At 55.6% G+C, this 14,052-nt stretch overlaps 1 protein-coding gene across 3 annotated transcripts in view; it reads right to left on the bottom strand.

Moving 5' to 3' along the window:
• Positions 1-4,786: 4,786 nt before the first annotated feature.
• MID2 (midline 2) overlaps positions 4,787-14,052 on the bottom strand; it is a 68,672-nt gene continuing 59,406 nt past the window's right edge. For all 3 annotated transcript variants that reach the window (XM_038164820.1, XM_038164822.1, XM_038164821.1), the window contains exon 10: positions 4,787-13,971. In XM_038164820.1, the coding sequence (XP_038020748.1) occupies positions 13,569-13,971 (403 nt within the window). In that variant the 3' untranslated portion in view covers positions 4,787-13,568. The remainder of the gene's footprint in view (positions 13,972-14,052) is intronic.

The following is a 14,052-nucleotide window of genomic DNA, read 5'->3' as shown; positions in this document are numbered from 1 at the left end:
TGCCCAGTGTCTCTCCAGGCGCTCTAATGGGAACAGGAGCAGTCATTTAGTGCGGTGCTGGTGGACAGAAGCCTGCGGCACTCGGCTCTAATTGGGTCCCAGCCCCGGAGAGGACGGGACTGAGCAGAGCTGGAGGCTCCAGACTGCCTCGTTCGTGCCTTTGCTTGTGATGAATTCACTGTCTGACTCTGGTGACCCACGGGCGGGGACGGTGCAGTCCACACTAACGAGAGTCGGGCTCTGCCTGGCGTCCATCAGCGCTGCCGGCACGGAGAGTGGGCTGGGGGCGGCCTGCTGCCTCCCAGGAATGGGATCTGCAGAGCCCCTGTGCCTGCAGGGGTGCCAAAGGGGATCTGCAGAGCCCCTGTGCCTGCAGGGGTGCCAAACGGGATCTGCAGAGCCCCTGTGCCTGCAGGGGTGCCACACGGGATCTGCAGAGCCCCTGTGCCTCCAGGGGTGCCAAAGGGGATCTGCAGAGCCCCTGTGCCTGCAGGGGTGCCAAACGGGCACACACGTGCCCAGGCAGTGTCTGACACGCTCCACGCCTCTGGGCTGTCCTGAGTTTGGGACATGGCAAGGGGGACTCGGCTCCTGCAGGAGCTCTGAGGGAAGGGGAATGGAGAGGGAGACGGAGCAGAGGGGCAATTCCCAGGTAAAGGAGGCTCCATGGGGAGCAAGGAGAGGCCAGGAACAGGGAGTGAGAGAGGGTTTGAGAGCTGATGGGGGGACGAAGAGAGACAGGGACAGGGACAGAGCAACCGAGAACAGGCAGAGGGACAGGGAGCAGAGACCAAGCGAGGGTACAAGGGGGGATGGACAGGAGGGAGAACTGGGAGCAGGGAGAAGGACTGGGAGCAGGAAGCAAGGGAGGATGAGAGGTTATGGAGAGGAGAGAGAGAGAGGAATTGGGAGCAGGAAGTGGGGGAGGATGCAAGAAGCAATGGAGAAGAGCCATCCCATGGAGCAATAGGATCAAGGATGGTCTGAACACCTGAATCACCATTTGCTTTTCCTTGCCCTGTGTTCTGGGGGTGATTTGTCAGAGCAGGGGCTCCCTGTGTCCAGAGCCTGGTGCCCAAGCCCAGTTAGGGTTCTCCCAAAGGAAACATCCAAGATGAGGATGCCACATGCAGACTGTGTGCTCCCATCTCCCTCTCCGCTGGTGTTTGTCTGTCTCCCGTGCCTCACTCCATCCTGGAGGGCTGCAGTGAGCTCCATTGAGCTCCATAGATCAAGTTCCCAGGATTTACTTGGGGGGAGGGGGAGGGGACGAGCAGGGAGGGTGACTTTAGGAGGTGTTTTTCTTCTGCAGCCAAGGTTCCAGAGCTGTGGGTCTTGGCTCCCACATCATCCCAGCACAGAGAGGGGGCAGCGGGAGAGAAGGAAGGCCTTTGTTGTGGGAAATGGCTGCGGTGGGGCAGATATTTATTGAACCCGTTTTCACCAGTGGATATAAAAATTGTTTTCATCCTGATCAGGCTGCAGTTTCCTTCCTCTACTGTCACATGCCCCTGCTGCCACTGACCCAGTGAAGCACTGCAGCTCAGAGAGGTGGTTCCTTGGAGCGCCCAAATTTCCATGGGTGCCTTTGGTAGAGATGGATGGGGGCTGATGGGGGCAGTTCTCTGGGATGTGGGGCTGCTGAACGGAGCAGTTTGGGCAGGGACCAGCATCACTGTCAGCACTTGCACCCCAAAAGTGTCTGAACGTGAAACGGGGTCATTTCCCAGCAGAGGGGAGAGCCACTGCCTGGGGATGGATCCTGCGGATGTGGCACTTGGGGACATGGATAGGGGTGGGCTTGGCAGTGCTGGGAGCACGGTTGGGATTGATGGTCTCAGAGCGCTTTTTCAATCAAAATGATTCCATGTTCCTACGTGCTGCAGGCTTGCAGGGAGAGAAGCAGGCTTGGAATTAAGGATAATCTCCACATGCTGAAAAAATAGCCCAAAATCAAAGCTGTAAAATTCAATAATAACAAGTGCAAAGCACTGCACTTAGGCAGCAGAAAAAAAAAAGAAAGAAAAAAAAAAGCATGCAAGAAGATGAAAGGAGGAATAATTGGCTCTGCAGTGGACTCCCTATTTTTTTAATTTATTTACTTCTCATTTTATAAAAGCAACTTCCCAGGCCTGGGGCAGCAGGGCCAGAGACAGGTTTGCACACTTGTGGGGAGCCCAGAGAGTGGGCAGAGGGGCTGGGATATTCTCTGGGTGTCCCTTCCTCCAAGCACCTTGACCCAATGCTGGGCTCTGCTCTCCCTCAGATGAATTATTTCACAACCTGACTCTGACTACAGGCAGCCCCACCCTTCAGAGAAAGCTCGAATGTTTGGGATAAAATGATGTCCAGGCTGAGAGGGACCCTGGCATCATCCCAAATGGGCCCATGGCAGGACAGAGGCAGGCCAGGGCTGCAGCCCCACATCATCCCTCAGCACTGGAGTGACTGCAGGACTGGGAGCTCCGGGCTGCAGAGACAGAAGCACTGGAGTTAATGGATGGGGAGCAGGATTCAATGTGCTTTAGTGTCTGTTTGAAGAGTCATGGAACACTTGGGGCTATTTAATTGAAAGTAACTGTGCAAAACCCAGAATTAATTCTTATTAAACATCCACAGTGACATTTTCTTAAGTGGAAATTAAACAGGGATTAAGGTGAAGCCTCCTAAGACTCTCCCTGTTGTGACCAGGAATATTTTAAGGCACAGGAGTATGTTAAATTTGAAGAAATGAGCTGATCTGGATGCACTTGTGTTTTTCCCTCTCTCTGTGTGGCTGCTCAGGCAAGCAGGGGGAGTTGGAAGTAGAACCATAGCAAATGGAATCATGGAATGGTTTGGGTTGGAAGGGACCTTAAAAAACATCTGGTTCCAACCCTTGGCCATGGACAGGGACAACTTCCACTATCCCAGGTTGCTCCAAGCTCCATCCAACCTGTCCTTGAACACTTCCAGGGATGGGGCAGTGCCAGCTTCTCTGAGCATCCTGTTCCAATGGGAAACCCCATGTGAGCTCTTGGTGTGTTTGAGGAAGGAAAAAGTGCAGACAAGGAGAAGGCTGGGAACAAGGGAGGGCTGGGAAGAGTGGCCAGGAGGGATGGAGTGTCAGGGAAAGGGGCACCTTGAAGGCCCTATCCCTCTCTGGGGCTGAGCCCTGGTCACTGGACCAGCAGCCACGTGGCTCACACTGTTCCACTGATGAGAAGCATGACCAGCTGAGAAGATAAAAATTTAGCTGGACATCAGGGCAGGAGAGCTCCTGTGTTTTTTATATTATTATGTTCCCAACAGAGGCTGTGTGACACCGAGCTGGAAGGAGGAGGCTGCTGCCCACCAGCTCTGTTCAGCACAAGGCTCCCGGCTCCGGCCATCCCCTCATCCAATGTGCTATTCAATTAATTAAATATTCTCTCTTCCAGATTGCTGGCTGAGGGTGACACATGCTTAATGAACAGCTGCAGGTCCCTAATCACATTGGCAATTAGGAATGTAATTAGAGCACTTGCAAATGGTTTTCATGCTGATAAAACATGACAGAATGGAGCATTTTCACTCACTGTCAGCTGCCAGACAATCTGTTACCCATCTAATGGCAATTTAATTACAAATTCCTCCACTACCCTGGTTTCCGGTCACTCGGGTCCGTGGATAATTGGGCATCTCTTGGGCTCTGCTGAGGCCACACCCGGCAGCACTGGCCTGGAGCTGGGCGTGGAGCAGAGGGATTTCTGGAGAGGAGGTCCAGGAAGTGCTTCCCTCCCACCTGCCTCCTGCTGAGCCTGTCTCCACCTGAGGGAATGGCTGGAGCTGTGCCAGGGAGGGTGAGGTGGGAGGTCAGGAAAGGTTCTGCCCCAGAGGGTGCTGGCACTGCCCAGGCTCCCCAGGGAATGGGCACGGCCCCGAGGCTGCCAGAGCTCCAGGAGAGTTTGGACAGCGCTGCAGGGATGCCCAGGGTGGGGTTGTTGGGGGGTCTGGGCAGGGCCAGGAATTGGACTTGATCCTGATGGGTTCCTTCCAGCTCAGGAAATTCTCTGATTCTGAGAGGATTGAGGGGAAATCCGGGTTAAATGCAGTGCAGGGGCAAGCCCAGATACATGGGAAGGGCTGTGCAGAGGGCACAGGGGGTAGATCCCAGCTCCCATGGAACCATGCATGGTAGGATTGGTTACCTTGACCGATCCAGGGGAAAATCCCACTTGGTTGAGGAGCCTTGAGAACGCAGGTGTTCCATACATGATGTCTGATGTACCTGTGCCATCAGGGGTAAAGGGCTCCCACGCCATGAACCAGCCTCAAACTGCTCCAGCGCTGCCAGCCCTGGGCAGGGGAGGGCTGCAGTGACACAGAGGGAGCATCCCCACCTGGCCACGTCCCCCCTTGGCCACCTTCCCTGGCCACGTGGGGCTTCGGCCATCTCCATGCTGGCCACTTGTGCCCCTGTGGTGGGGACTGGGTTGGGAAGTGCCCGAGGCTGTAGCTGGGGCAGTGTGTGGCTGTGCAGGGGACAGGGCTCAGGCCCCGTTGTGGCACAAGGATGAAGGTGCTCAGTGGGCCCAGAGGATGCTGCTGTGTATTTGTGCAGTGAGTGAAATAAAATAGCACTGTAATTTTGTCATCAGCAGCACTTCTCTCCATCCTCCAGGTGCTGTGTGAATGTTAAGAGAGTGTTTAATTCATTATCAGGTGGAGCAGGATTAAAAAGCCCATTTTACAAATGAAGACACCACTCAGGAGAAGTTATTCACATCAGGGTGACACACTGGGAGCCAAACAGATGGATTTTAATGAAAAATGAAGGGCAAAGGTCTGCCAAATGATGGACATAGATTTTGGTATGTGAAAGCTCAGAGCCCAGGTATCAATTAAATCATCAAGCCAGCTGAAGGTGGTGATGGTTCCTCATCACCATCAGTAACCACGGCAGCCAAATTTGTGGCTCTGATGGGCCTTGAGGAAACTCTGCAGGTAATTTTCTCATTGTTCTGGTGTTTGGCTTCCTTGAATCATGGAATGGTTTGGGTTGGAAGGGACCTTAAAAATTACCCAGTTCCATCCTCCAGTTCCATCCAGGTCTTCCTGCTCTGCTCTGCAGCCCCCTCAAACCACTTCCCCCATCGCTGCTGCCCTGACAGCTCAGCACTGGCCCCATCGCTCAGGGAATTACCGACAGGCTGTGGTGGCAGAGGCAGCTGTGAGTGGCAGGGGCACGCTGGAGTCTCCGCCACGCGGCTGCGGCTGCGTCACACAGAGCCAGGCTCCATCCGAGCATCTGGCTGATCAAAGGCAGCCAGCCCAGCGCAGCTCCTGTCAGCTGGGAGCTGTAATGAGGATTTTCACAGAGACAGCCTCTGCACAGAGAATCCCAGTGATGGATGTCAGCCTGCTTGCCTGTGTAAATAAACAGGGACAAATTAGAGCCGGGGAGGCAGGAGAGCAAGGGCCATGTGGAGAGAAGGCACTTGGCTCAAAGCGGTGGGGAACAGGGGGCAGGGAGGCTGTGGCTGAGGGAATTTTTGAGGCTCAGTCAATTGCTCACTGTAGCTGTGGAGGGCTGTGTGTGCCTTGGGGACCAGACAGCCCCTGCTCTGTGCAGCCCTGGATCCACTGTCTTGTACAGAAGTGCCCACGGGAGCCTTCCTGTGCCCCCCTCCCCGGGCAGGACTGGGACCCCCACTGCTCTCTGTGGCCTGTGGTGATGGGGGCTCTACTTCAGCTCTGGGGGTCCCAGGGTCCCCTTGTCCCCCCCAGCTCCTTATGCCTTAATTTCCGCTGGTGTTTACTTTTAAAACTCCTGGGAGTGCTTGGCTCCGCGCATCCTGCACTGACCCAGTTCTTGCTCGTTGCCATGGAGAACTGGACCCAATTCCATTAACAGTCCCTGTGCTGCTCCTGCCTGACTCCGAAGCTTGGAGGCTGCAGTGGTGAGCCTGGATGGGATGTTCTCAGGAGAGGGGCCAGGTGGGATTCGCAAGGGCTGATGAAGGGCTGCAGTCTCGAGCTGCCTGCTCCAGGTGGGTCAGGACAGTTCCTGCAATTCAGGACAGGCTCCTGGAGCTCAGGATAGTTCCTGCAACTCAAGATGGGTTCCTGAAGCTCAGGAGAATTCCTGAGGCTACCCCTGCAGCCATTTTTTAGTCTGAGACACAAGCACTGATGTCCTCACCACCTCTCTCCCTGCCTTTCTCGGGTCTTAAACCCGAGAATTATTCAATAAAGGCTTCTGGTCTCGTTCCAGGTGCTGTCCATCACTCCATAGCCAGACCAAGAATATTAAGCGATGCTCACTCTAATGATCAAGAACACTTGATCATTTCAGGGGGTGGTTAATCAGATGGGTATTTAAAATCTCAAGTTCCATTAAGGATTAATTTGGGCCAGCTCAGATTCTAACTCATTCACTCTGTGCAGTCTATGAGCAGGTAAGGGTGTCATTTTATTTTCTGTCCATTTAATTAACTATTGGGTTTCTTTCCCCAGCCTGGAGTGAAATCACCAGTGAAAGGGATTTTCATTCCTGGATGGGAGAGCTGTAGCATGTATTCCCAGTGAGGATTATCCCACCCCAGAGCAAGCCATTGCTGCTGCAGACAGGACAGATGAGACATCTTGATGTCACTCGCTATATAAACCCAGTGATTTCTCTTATCTCTTCCCTTTGCAACTTCCCAGAGCAGGGTGGAAGCCCCAGGCCTCCCAGACATGGTGTTTTTAAGCTTTCTTAAGGGAGGGATTTTTAAAATTTCCTATTTCATGAACCACAGAAGAATTGAAAAGTAAAAAAATAAATGAAAAGCCAACACCAACCTTCCCCCAAAACCTGCCGTTAGCCTTCCCAAGCCCATGCCACACTCTGTTTCTTCCCCTCCTGGTTGACTTGTGGAATACATTTCTGGTTTGATTTTCAGTATTTGTGATGCTGAAACCTCTTGTGTTTAAAGCACGTTCCTCGAAAGCAGCAGCAAAGCTCATTCCATCATCTCAGAGCAGCCTTTTCCTTTCCATGAAACAACCTGCCACGTGAGTGATGGTTTTAAATTGGCTTTCACAACGAGGGATGCAGTTTCCTAGAAACCAGAGGTTGACAGGGAAAGGCACCAGATAAGGCAGGAAGAGAAAGGGAAGAGCTCCTTCCTGGGCTCATGCTGACACTGGCTGCTTCGGGCAAAGAGGTGACCAGGGATGACATCTTTTAACCAGCTTCCCCTGGTTTCCACGAGCTGTGACAGAGAGCCCTGGGCCATCCCCAGCACTCGTGAGGGCTGGAGAAGTGTTTGGCACTGGCTGGAGGGAACATGGGAGCAGTCCCATGGTGGGGATGGCTCTCAGGGAGTTTTGGCCACAGCCAGAGGACACACAGGTGACACTGCCACATTTCTTCCCTGGCACCACCTCAGTACAGGCTGATCCTTTGCCATCTGCTCTTCCCTTGCCCAGCACCCCCCAGTCACGCCCGTTCCTCGGGCTGGCACCAAGTGGGCTCTGAGCCAAGCCAGCCAGGGCAGCCCCAGCAGGGACCAGCTCCCGGCTCTGCTGGCCCAGTGCTCCTCATCCCTTTGGGCCTTGCCTTGGGCTGTGCTTTGTCCTGGAGATGGGTTTCTGGTTAATGAGACCCCTGGGCTTCAGGGATAATGAAGTGCTCCTGTGGAAAGCCTCAAGGAAAACGCATCCTCCCCTCCCAGGACTCATTTCCCCACCTAACACGTTCTGCGGACAATGGAGCAATCTCTGGAGCTTCCTCTCACTCCATCGGGGTGGAGGGAGGAGGGATGGGGCAAGTGTGAGTCCCTGCACCCCCGGGATCCTGCTTTGCCAAGGTGTGCCCTTCCCAGCACCTCCCAGCCCCGCCAGCTCTCCAAGCACTGGGCTGACATCCATCCTGGTGATCCACAGCAACGCCCACGGCCAGCCTGAGCCGCCGAGGCAGGAATCCTGCCAGCAGCACGGGGGAGCAGCGTGTCAGACACATCCACGCAGAGAATTCCTGCCTTTCTGGAAGCTCTGGATGCACCGAGCAGATGGTCCATGCCGTTGAGCTGTTGTGGCAGCCGGGATAAGCCCCCCCAGATGAAGCCCCGCAGGGTGCAGAGGCTCACCCGGGACTGATGGGCTGCACGGGGGTGTTCTCACGGCACTGTCGGGGTGGGCTGACAGCAGAGCAGTGCCTCACCTCTCCACGCCAAGGCTCTGCCATTCAAGGGCCCGTTTGTGGCCATTCAGGGAATGTTTCTCCTTTGAAGGTTTTATTTTTCAGTTTAAAAGAAAAATAAGGTTCCCACGCTGTGTCAATCCCATGGAGGGGGGAGCAGGTCCTCTGCCAGGGACGACTGTCCCACGGAGGATCTGTGTCCCCTTGTATCTCGGAATAGCCAGGTTTTTCCTCCTGCTGTGTCCTTGCTGCTCGCTGGGTGCTCACTGGGCTCCAGGCAGGCTGGGTGGCAGGGCTCCGGGTCTCTCCTACCGTGGGGGCTACTCACCAGGGCTGGGGCACCTGCAGATGCCTGCCAGACCCCACACACTCGTCCCAGGCCATGCAGCAAACCAGGCTGGAGCAGAGGGATGGGACGGATGAAGGAAATGGGGTTGGGACAATCCGCTGGCAAGCTGAGGTGGTCTGGGGCTACACTGCCAATCTCTGGACCAGAGAATAAAATGTCTGGAAATGGAGGCCGTGGGCCCTGGGCACTGCAGCTCCCCACTCCTCAGTGTGGGGCTCTGGGCAGTGGGGTCTTGGTGGCAGAAGCAGGAGCACCAGCGCCAGACCCAGCCCATCACTGCTGCGTGTCACTGGCAGCCCACAGCGAGGGCGGAGCTCTGACCAACGCAAATGCCACAGGTTTGTTCCTAGCAGAACCAGCAACTCATCCTCCACACAGTTGCCATGTGCTGGTGGTTTATCTTTAACGGGAAAAGCCTGGAGCAAAGGCATAAAGTGAGAAATACTTAATTCCACAGCGTTGGTTTGCACTGTATGTTTTTCACTTAACTTGCCTTAATTTTAGGCACTTGTGCTCCGAAAATGGGCTGTGTCTCCTGCAGGTTTGTGTGCCTGCGCTCCCCCACGTGAGGCTGCCCCCGATGCCCCTTCTCCAGCAGCTTCTACCCTGTGGCACCATTCCAGCACGGGCTCTCCCCCTCTCCAGGCCAGTCCTGCCTGGTGGGGCCCCTGGGAGAGCCCAGGGATGTGCAGCCAGGGCTGGGGCTGCGAGAGGGGACCCGCTGGGCTCCTCCCTGCTCGCGGCCAGTCCCTGCGCACGGCAGGGGCTGTCACGGCCAGCGCTCAGCCCCAGCACCAGCTCCATCCCCACCCTCTCCAGGACACAGGTGGGGCAAGAGCACCCGGACATGGCTGGCACTCAGAGATGCCCAGAACCCCTGTGGCCATCCAGGACTGGGAGAAGGGCAGGCTGGCACACGGAGTGTCCTGGATAATGGGACATCATCCAGGGGCTGGCAGCAGGGCGCTCAATAGTTATGTGTACAGATGTTTTTGGATGGAGCTTTAGCACCCCCTGTGCCTGGCCACCCCACAGGCTCTCCAGGCTGAGCCCAGCACAAGGAAAGCTGCTGCTGGGTGGTACCACAAATCCCCTCTGCTGCTGTGCATGCACGGCCATGTGTTTTGCTAGGTTTGGGGAACACTGTGATGGCTAGCAAGAAGATCCCAGGACTGTCCTCACCTTATGGCCTCCCTCACACACAGACATACCCAGAAATGTATATATATTATATTATATTTTATATATATATATATATATATATATATATACACACATGTTAACAAAGAAGTTGCAAAAAAACCAACAAAAAGGGAAAAACCCAAGAGGAAGAACAGCCCTCCCCCAAGTAAAACAGAAGCAGGAATGTTACACGTGGAAGGGGAGGCTGAGGGGAGCCAGGAGTCCACACATCCCGAACTCGAACACTGGTGTCACCAGGAGCAGGGGAACCAGCAGCAGCACTCTGGCCCCCTCCATGTCCTCAGCAGGGCCCAGGGATGGGGCTGCTGCTCCCCAAGTCATGGTGACAATTGGGTGGGCTCTGCTTTCAGTACCACAAGAGGACCATGTGGGTGACTGGGAAAGGCTCCCAGCCCCTGCTCGGGGTGCGGGGCTCCCCCAGTCCCCATCTGGCTGGGTATGAGACACGTGCGGGGGCCAGGGGGTCCCACAATTAGTGCAATTTCATCAGGTGCAAATGTCACATTAAGGGCTCATGGTCTCCGAGCTGAGCATGCTGAATGCTCCCTGAGCCCATCCCAGCAGTGCTCGGCATTGCCAGGGCCAACATCCACCTCCAGTGCCTGGCATCCCTGGGGGGTGACACGGGATGAGCAGCCCCGTGGGACCGGCACACGCGGAAGGGACTTCCAAGAGACCTTCCCATGAAAAACATCCAACTTAAAAGGGTGATTTAACCTCCCAAAGTGAAAGGGGGCCGTGAGCCAGGCTGTGGGGATGGCAGGCGTGCCCTGCTGCACCCTCCCCGAGCTCCTACGCTCCAGGGCTGGGAGAAGCAAACGGAGCTGCTCTGCTCAGGAGGAGTCAGAAGGAGGGGTGTATCCCCTATGCCTGCCCTGCCTGGCACCATGGGGAAGCAGCCTGCATCAAAGGGAAACCCCTCTCAGCTTGGCAGGGCCGGCAGCAGATCCTTCCCCAAGGTACTGCCCACCTCCCTTTTCCAAAACCCACAGCCCAGACACACAGAGAGATGGCATGCTGGGGAACACTCTCCTCCTGGGCAAAGCTGCCACCACCAGACTCACCAACATACATCCCCTTGGCCGGGTCACTGGGAGGGGTCACCAGATGAATTCTGAACTGGCTCCAGATGAATTCAACCTGCCTGTGGCACAGCCCCCAAGGGATGAGCCCCAAGAGCCCTGTCCAGGCCAGCCACTCACTCCCAGAGCCTGGGCTTTACAATCACAGGATAGGCTGAGCTGGAAGGGGCCCATCAGAATCATTGAGTTGAACTCCTGGCCCTGCACAGGACACCCCAACAATCCCACCCTGTGTTCGGGAGCATTGTTCAAATGCCCCTTGACCTCTGGCAGCCTTGGGGCCATGACCATTCCCTGGGGAGCCTGTGCAGTGCCTGACCACCCCCTGAGAGAAAAACCTTTCCTGACATCCAACCTAATCCTCCCCCAACTCAGCTCCAGCCTTTTCCTTCAGTCCTGTCACTGGTCACAAGAATGAACAGATGGGTACTTGCCCTTCCAACTCCCCCTTGGGAGGAGCTGAAGATGACAAAGTGGCCTTCCCTCTCTTCTTCTGCAGCTGAACAAACCAAGTGACCTCAGCCACTCCTCACAGGACCCCTCCAGACCCTTCTCCATCCTCACAGCCCTTCTTTGTTCACTCTCTAACAGCTTCATGCCTTTTTTATACTGTGGTGTGCAGAACTGCCCTCAGGGCTCAAGGTGAGGCTGCCTCAGCCCAGAGCAGAGCATGACAATCCCCTCCCTGGTCCAGCTGGCCTGATGCCCCCAGAACAGGGATTTCCCTCCTGGCTGACTGAGATACAACTGGCCATGGCCAGGTACCCCAGGGCCCCTCCAGAGCTGCTCCACAGCCTCTCTTTCCCCAGCTCATACCCACAATCAGGGTTGCCCCATCCCAGGCGCAGAATCTACCACCTTCCCTTGTTAAACTTCACATGGTGGGTGATTCCCCATCTGTCTAATTTGTCTGGGTCTCTCCGCAGGGCCTCTCTGCCCTTGAGAGAGCTGACAGCTCCTCCCAGCTTAGTGCTGCCAGCAAACTTAGTATCCCTTCCAGTCCTGCATCCAGGTCGTTAATGAAGAGGTTGAAGAGCACAGGGCCGAGGATGGAGCCCTTCAGAGCCCCAAAAGTGACTAGTGCCAACCCGATGTCACCCTTTGTGCCTGACCCATGAGCCAGTTACACACCCACCCCATGATGTGCTTATCAGCTGTGGGCTGGACATTTTGTCCACAAGGATCCTGTGAGAGACTGCTAAAGCCTGCTAAAGTCCAAAAAGATTCCATCTCATGGCTTCCCTGGATCAATCAGGTGAGTTACCCTGTTGTAGAAGAAAATACAAGCAGGGCTAGTTCCCTATCAGCAAGCTCCACAGGGAGAGGCTGGCAGAGCTGGGTGGTCCCAGCTCAGTGGTCCCCACTCCCACCGAGGCACCACATCCAGAGGAGGAAAAGGGGTTTCAAATGTCACAGGGCAAAGCTCAAGCACCAGCTGCTTTGAGCCACCATAATGCCTGAAATCCTTGTCCCCACAATGTCCCAGCCACTCACATGCCCACTGGCCCCAAACTGTGCCACAGACCCCCATGGTGGCAACAGGGATTGTGTGCCAGCCCAGCTCCTCCTGGCCTCTAAAATAAATCTGGAGACCAGAACTTGCTCAGGGGACTTGATGCTTGTGCTTACTGGGAATACTGGAGACAGCCAAAGAGCTCCCAGTAACCAGGGAGCCTCTGGGACAGACTCACTCTTCTGCCACGGAGTGAACAGAAGGCTCCACACTCACACCACCACAGAATCATGGAATAGTTTGGGCTGGAAGGGATCTTTAAAATGCACCCAGTCCAATCCCCTGGCATGGTGGAGAACAAACCAGAAGTCAAGATTCAGTGTCATAAATCGAGATTTTGGGTCACAGAGCATAGAGGTAGTCTTTGAGCAGGACTCTACTGTGGGCTTAGAGTAGGAAGATGAGCTTTTGCTGCTGGAACACCAGTCAGGACACTAATGGAGACCTACGTGGAGCAGGGCATTGCTGGCCAGACCCTGCATCGAGAAGGAGCAGCTGCCAAACCTCTGTGCCAGGGGCCAAAGCTTCTCAAGGATGCAGGCCTCTCCGGTTACTGGGAAGCTCTGAGAGGAGGAGATGGTGGACTGGGAGTCCATGGCTCTCCACTGCAGGACCCTGAAAATTATCAGGAGCATGCCATCTGCAGCACGGATGGCCACTGGAAACACCCTCAGCGCCATCTTCAGTCCCACAGACCACCACCCTCCCTCCACAGGGACCACACAACCACTGCCAGCGCTCACTGAGCCCAAGGGCTCCAAGCCTTATCCATCCCACCAGGGAAAGCTACCGAGCCTCAGCCACACTGAAAGTCCTCCCTGGAAAGTGCTGCTCAGTGCTCTGGGTCCCTACGCCAGCTGTCAGCAGGCTCCAGAGCCCATCCCTCCTGTCCCAACCTGCGCCTCCTGGTACTCACGAGCCATTCCCTGACCACCACAGGTCACCCTGAAACCCAGCCTGGCCTTTCCAGTCCCCCAAGGGAAGACAGAACCCTCCAGGTGACAATCTTCTTGGGGAGAGATGGGAGCAACCGCCAAAGAGCTGCTCCAGCCACTCTTGCACACCCTGGAGCTCACCAACAGCAGTTCATTTCCAGCTGTGGTTCGAGGTTCTTCCACTTTTTCCATTAAAGTAAGATGGAGCTGGGTGTGGATGGTGCTCGACTGCTCGGGCGCCACAGTGGCTCTCTGGCACGGCTGCCAGTGGGCAGCTCTGGCCACCTGCACCCACTGGCATGGCCAGTGCTGCCACGGGGCACGGGCAGGCCTGGGCAGCCTAGTGACAGGCTTTCATTCCTGACACGTATGGGGACTCCTGGGGCCGGCAGTTACACTCCTGCTGCTCGGGGTAATCGATGAAATCTGGGGCAGGCAGCCCCGAGAGGATCATCAGGGATTTGTTCCAGATGGTGAAGGTGGGACACACTGGCAGGATGAAGGAGACTTCAAAGGTGTGGAGGTGGAGAGAGTTGGCCGGGTCGTAGAAGGAGAGCGCGTTGTTGTCGTAGTCCAGGAGGACGCCGAGGCGCTTCATCTGCGGGTGCACCTCCACCAGCATCTCTTTGTTGTTGTGCCGCACCACGAAGTTGTTGTTGCAGCGGGAGAAGACCCAAGAAGAGGAGTTCTTCCCAATCCACTCGTTTTTGGGGGCTGACTTGTAAGCCACGCCGATGGCATACCTGCAGGAGAGGAGAAGCTGTGCTCAGCATCCTCCAGCACAGCACCAAGCCCAGCCCTGACGGCTACAGCACCCTGTGCTT

The sequence above is a fragment of the Motacilla alba genome, chromosome 4A (assembly GCF_015832195.1).
Source record: "Motacilla alba alba isolate MOTALB_02 chromosome 4A, Motacilla_alba_V1.0_pri, whole genome shotgun sequence".
In the NCBI taxonomy this organism is placed as follows: domain Eukaryota; kingdom Metazoa; phylum Chordata; class Aves; order Passeriformes; family Motacillidae; genus Motacilla; species Motacilla alba.
Note: the sequence above shows the minus strand (reverse complement) of the source record. Positions and strands in the feature narration are given on the sequence as shown.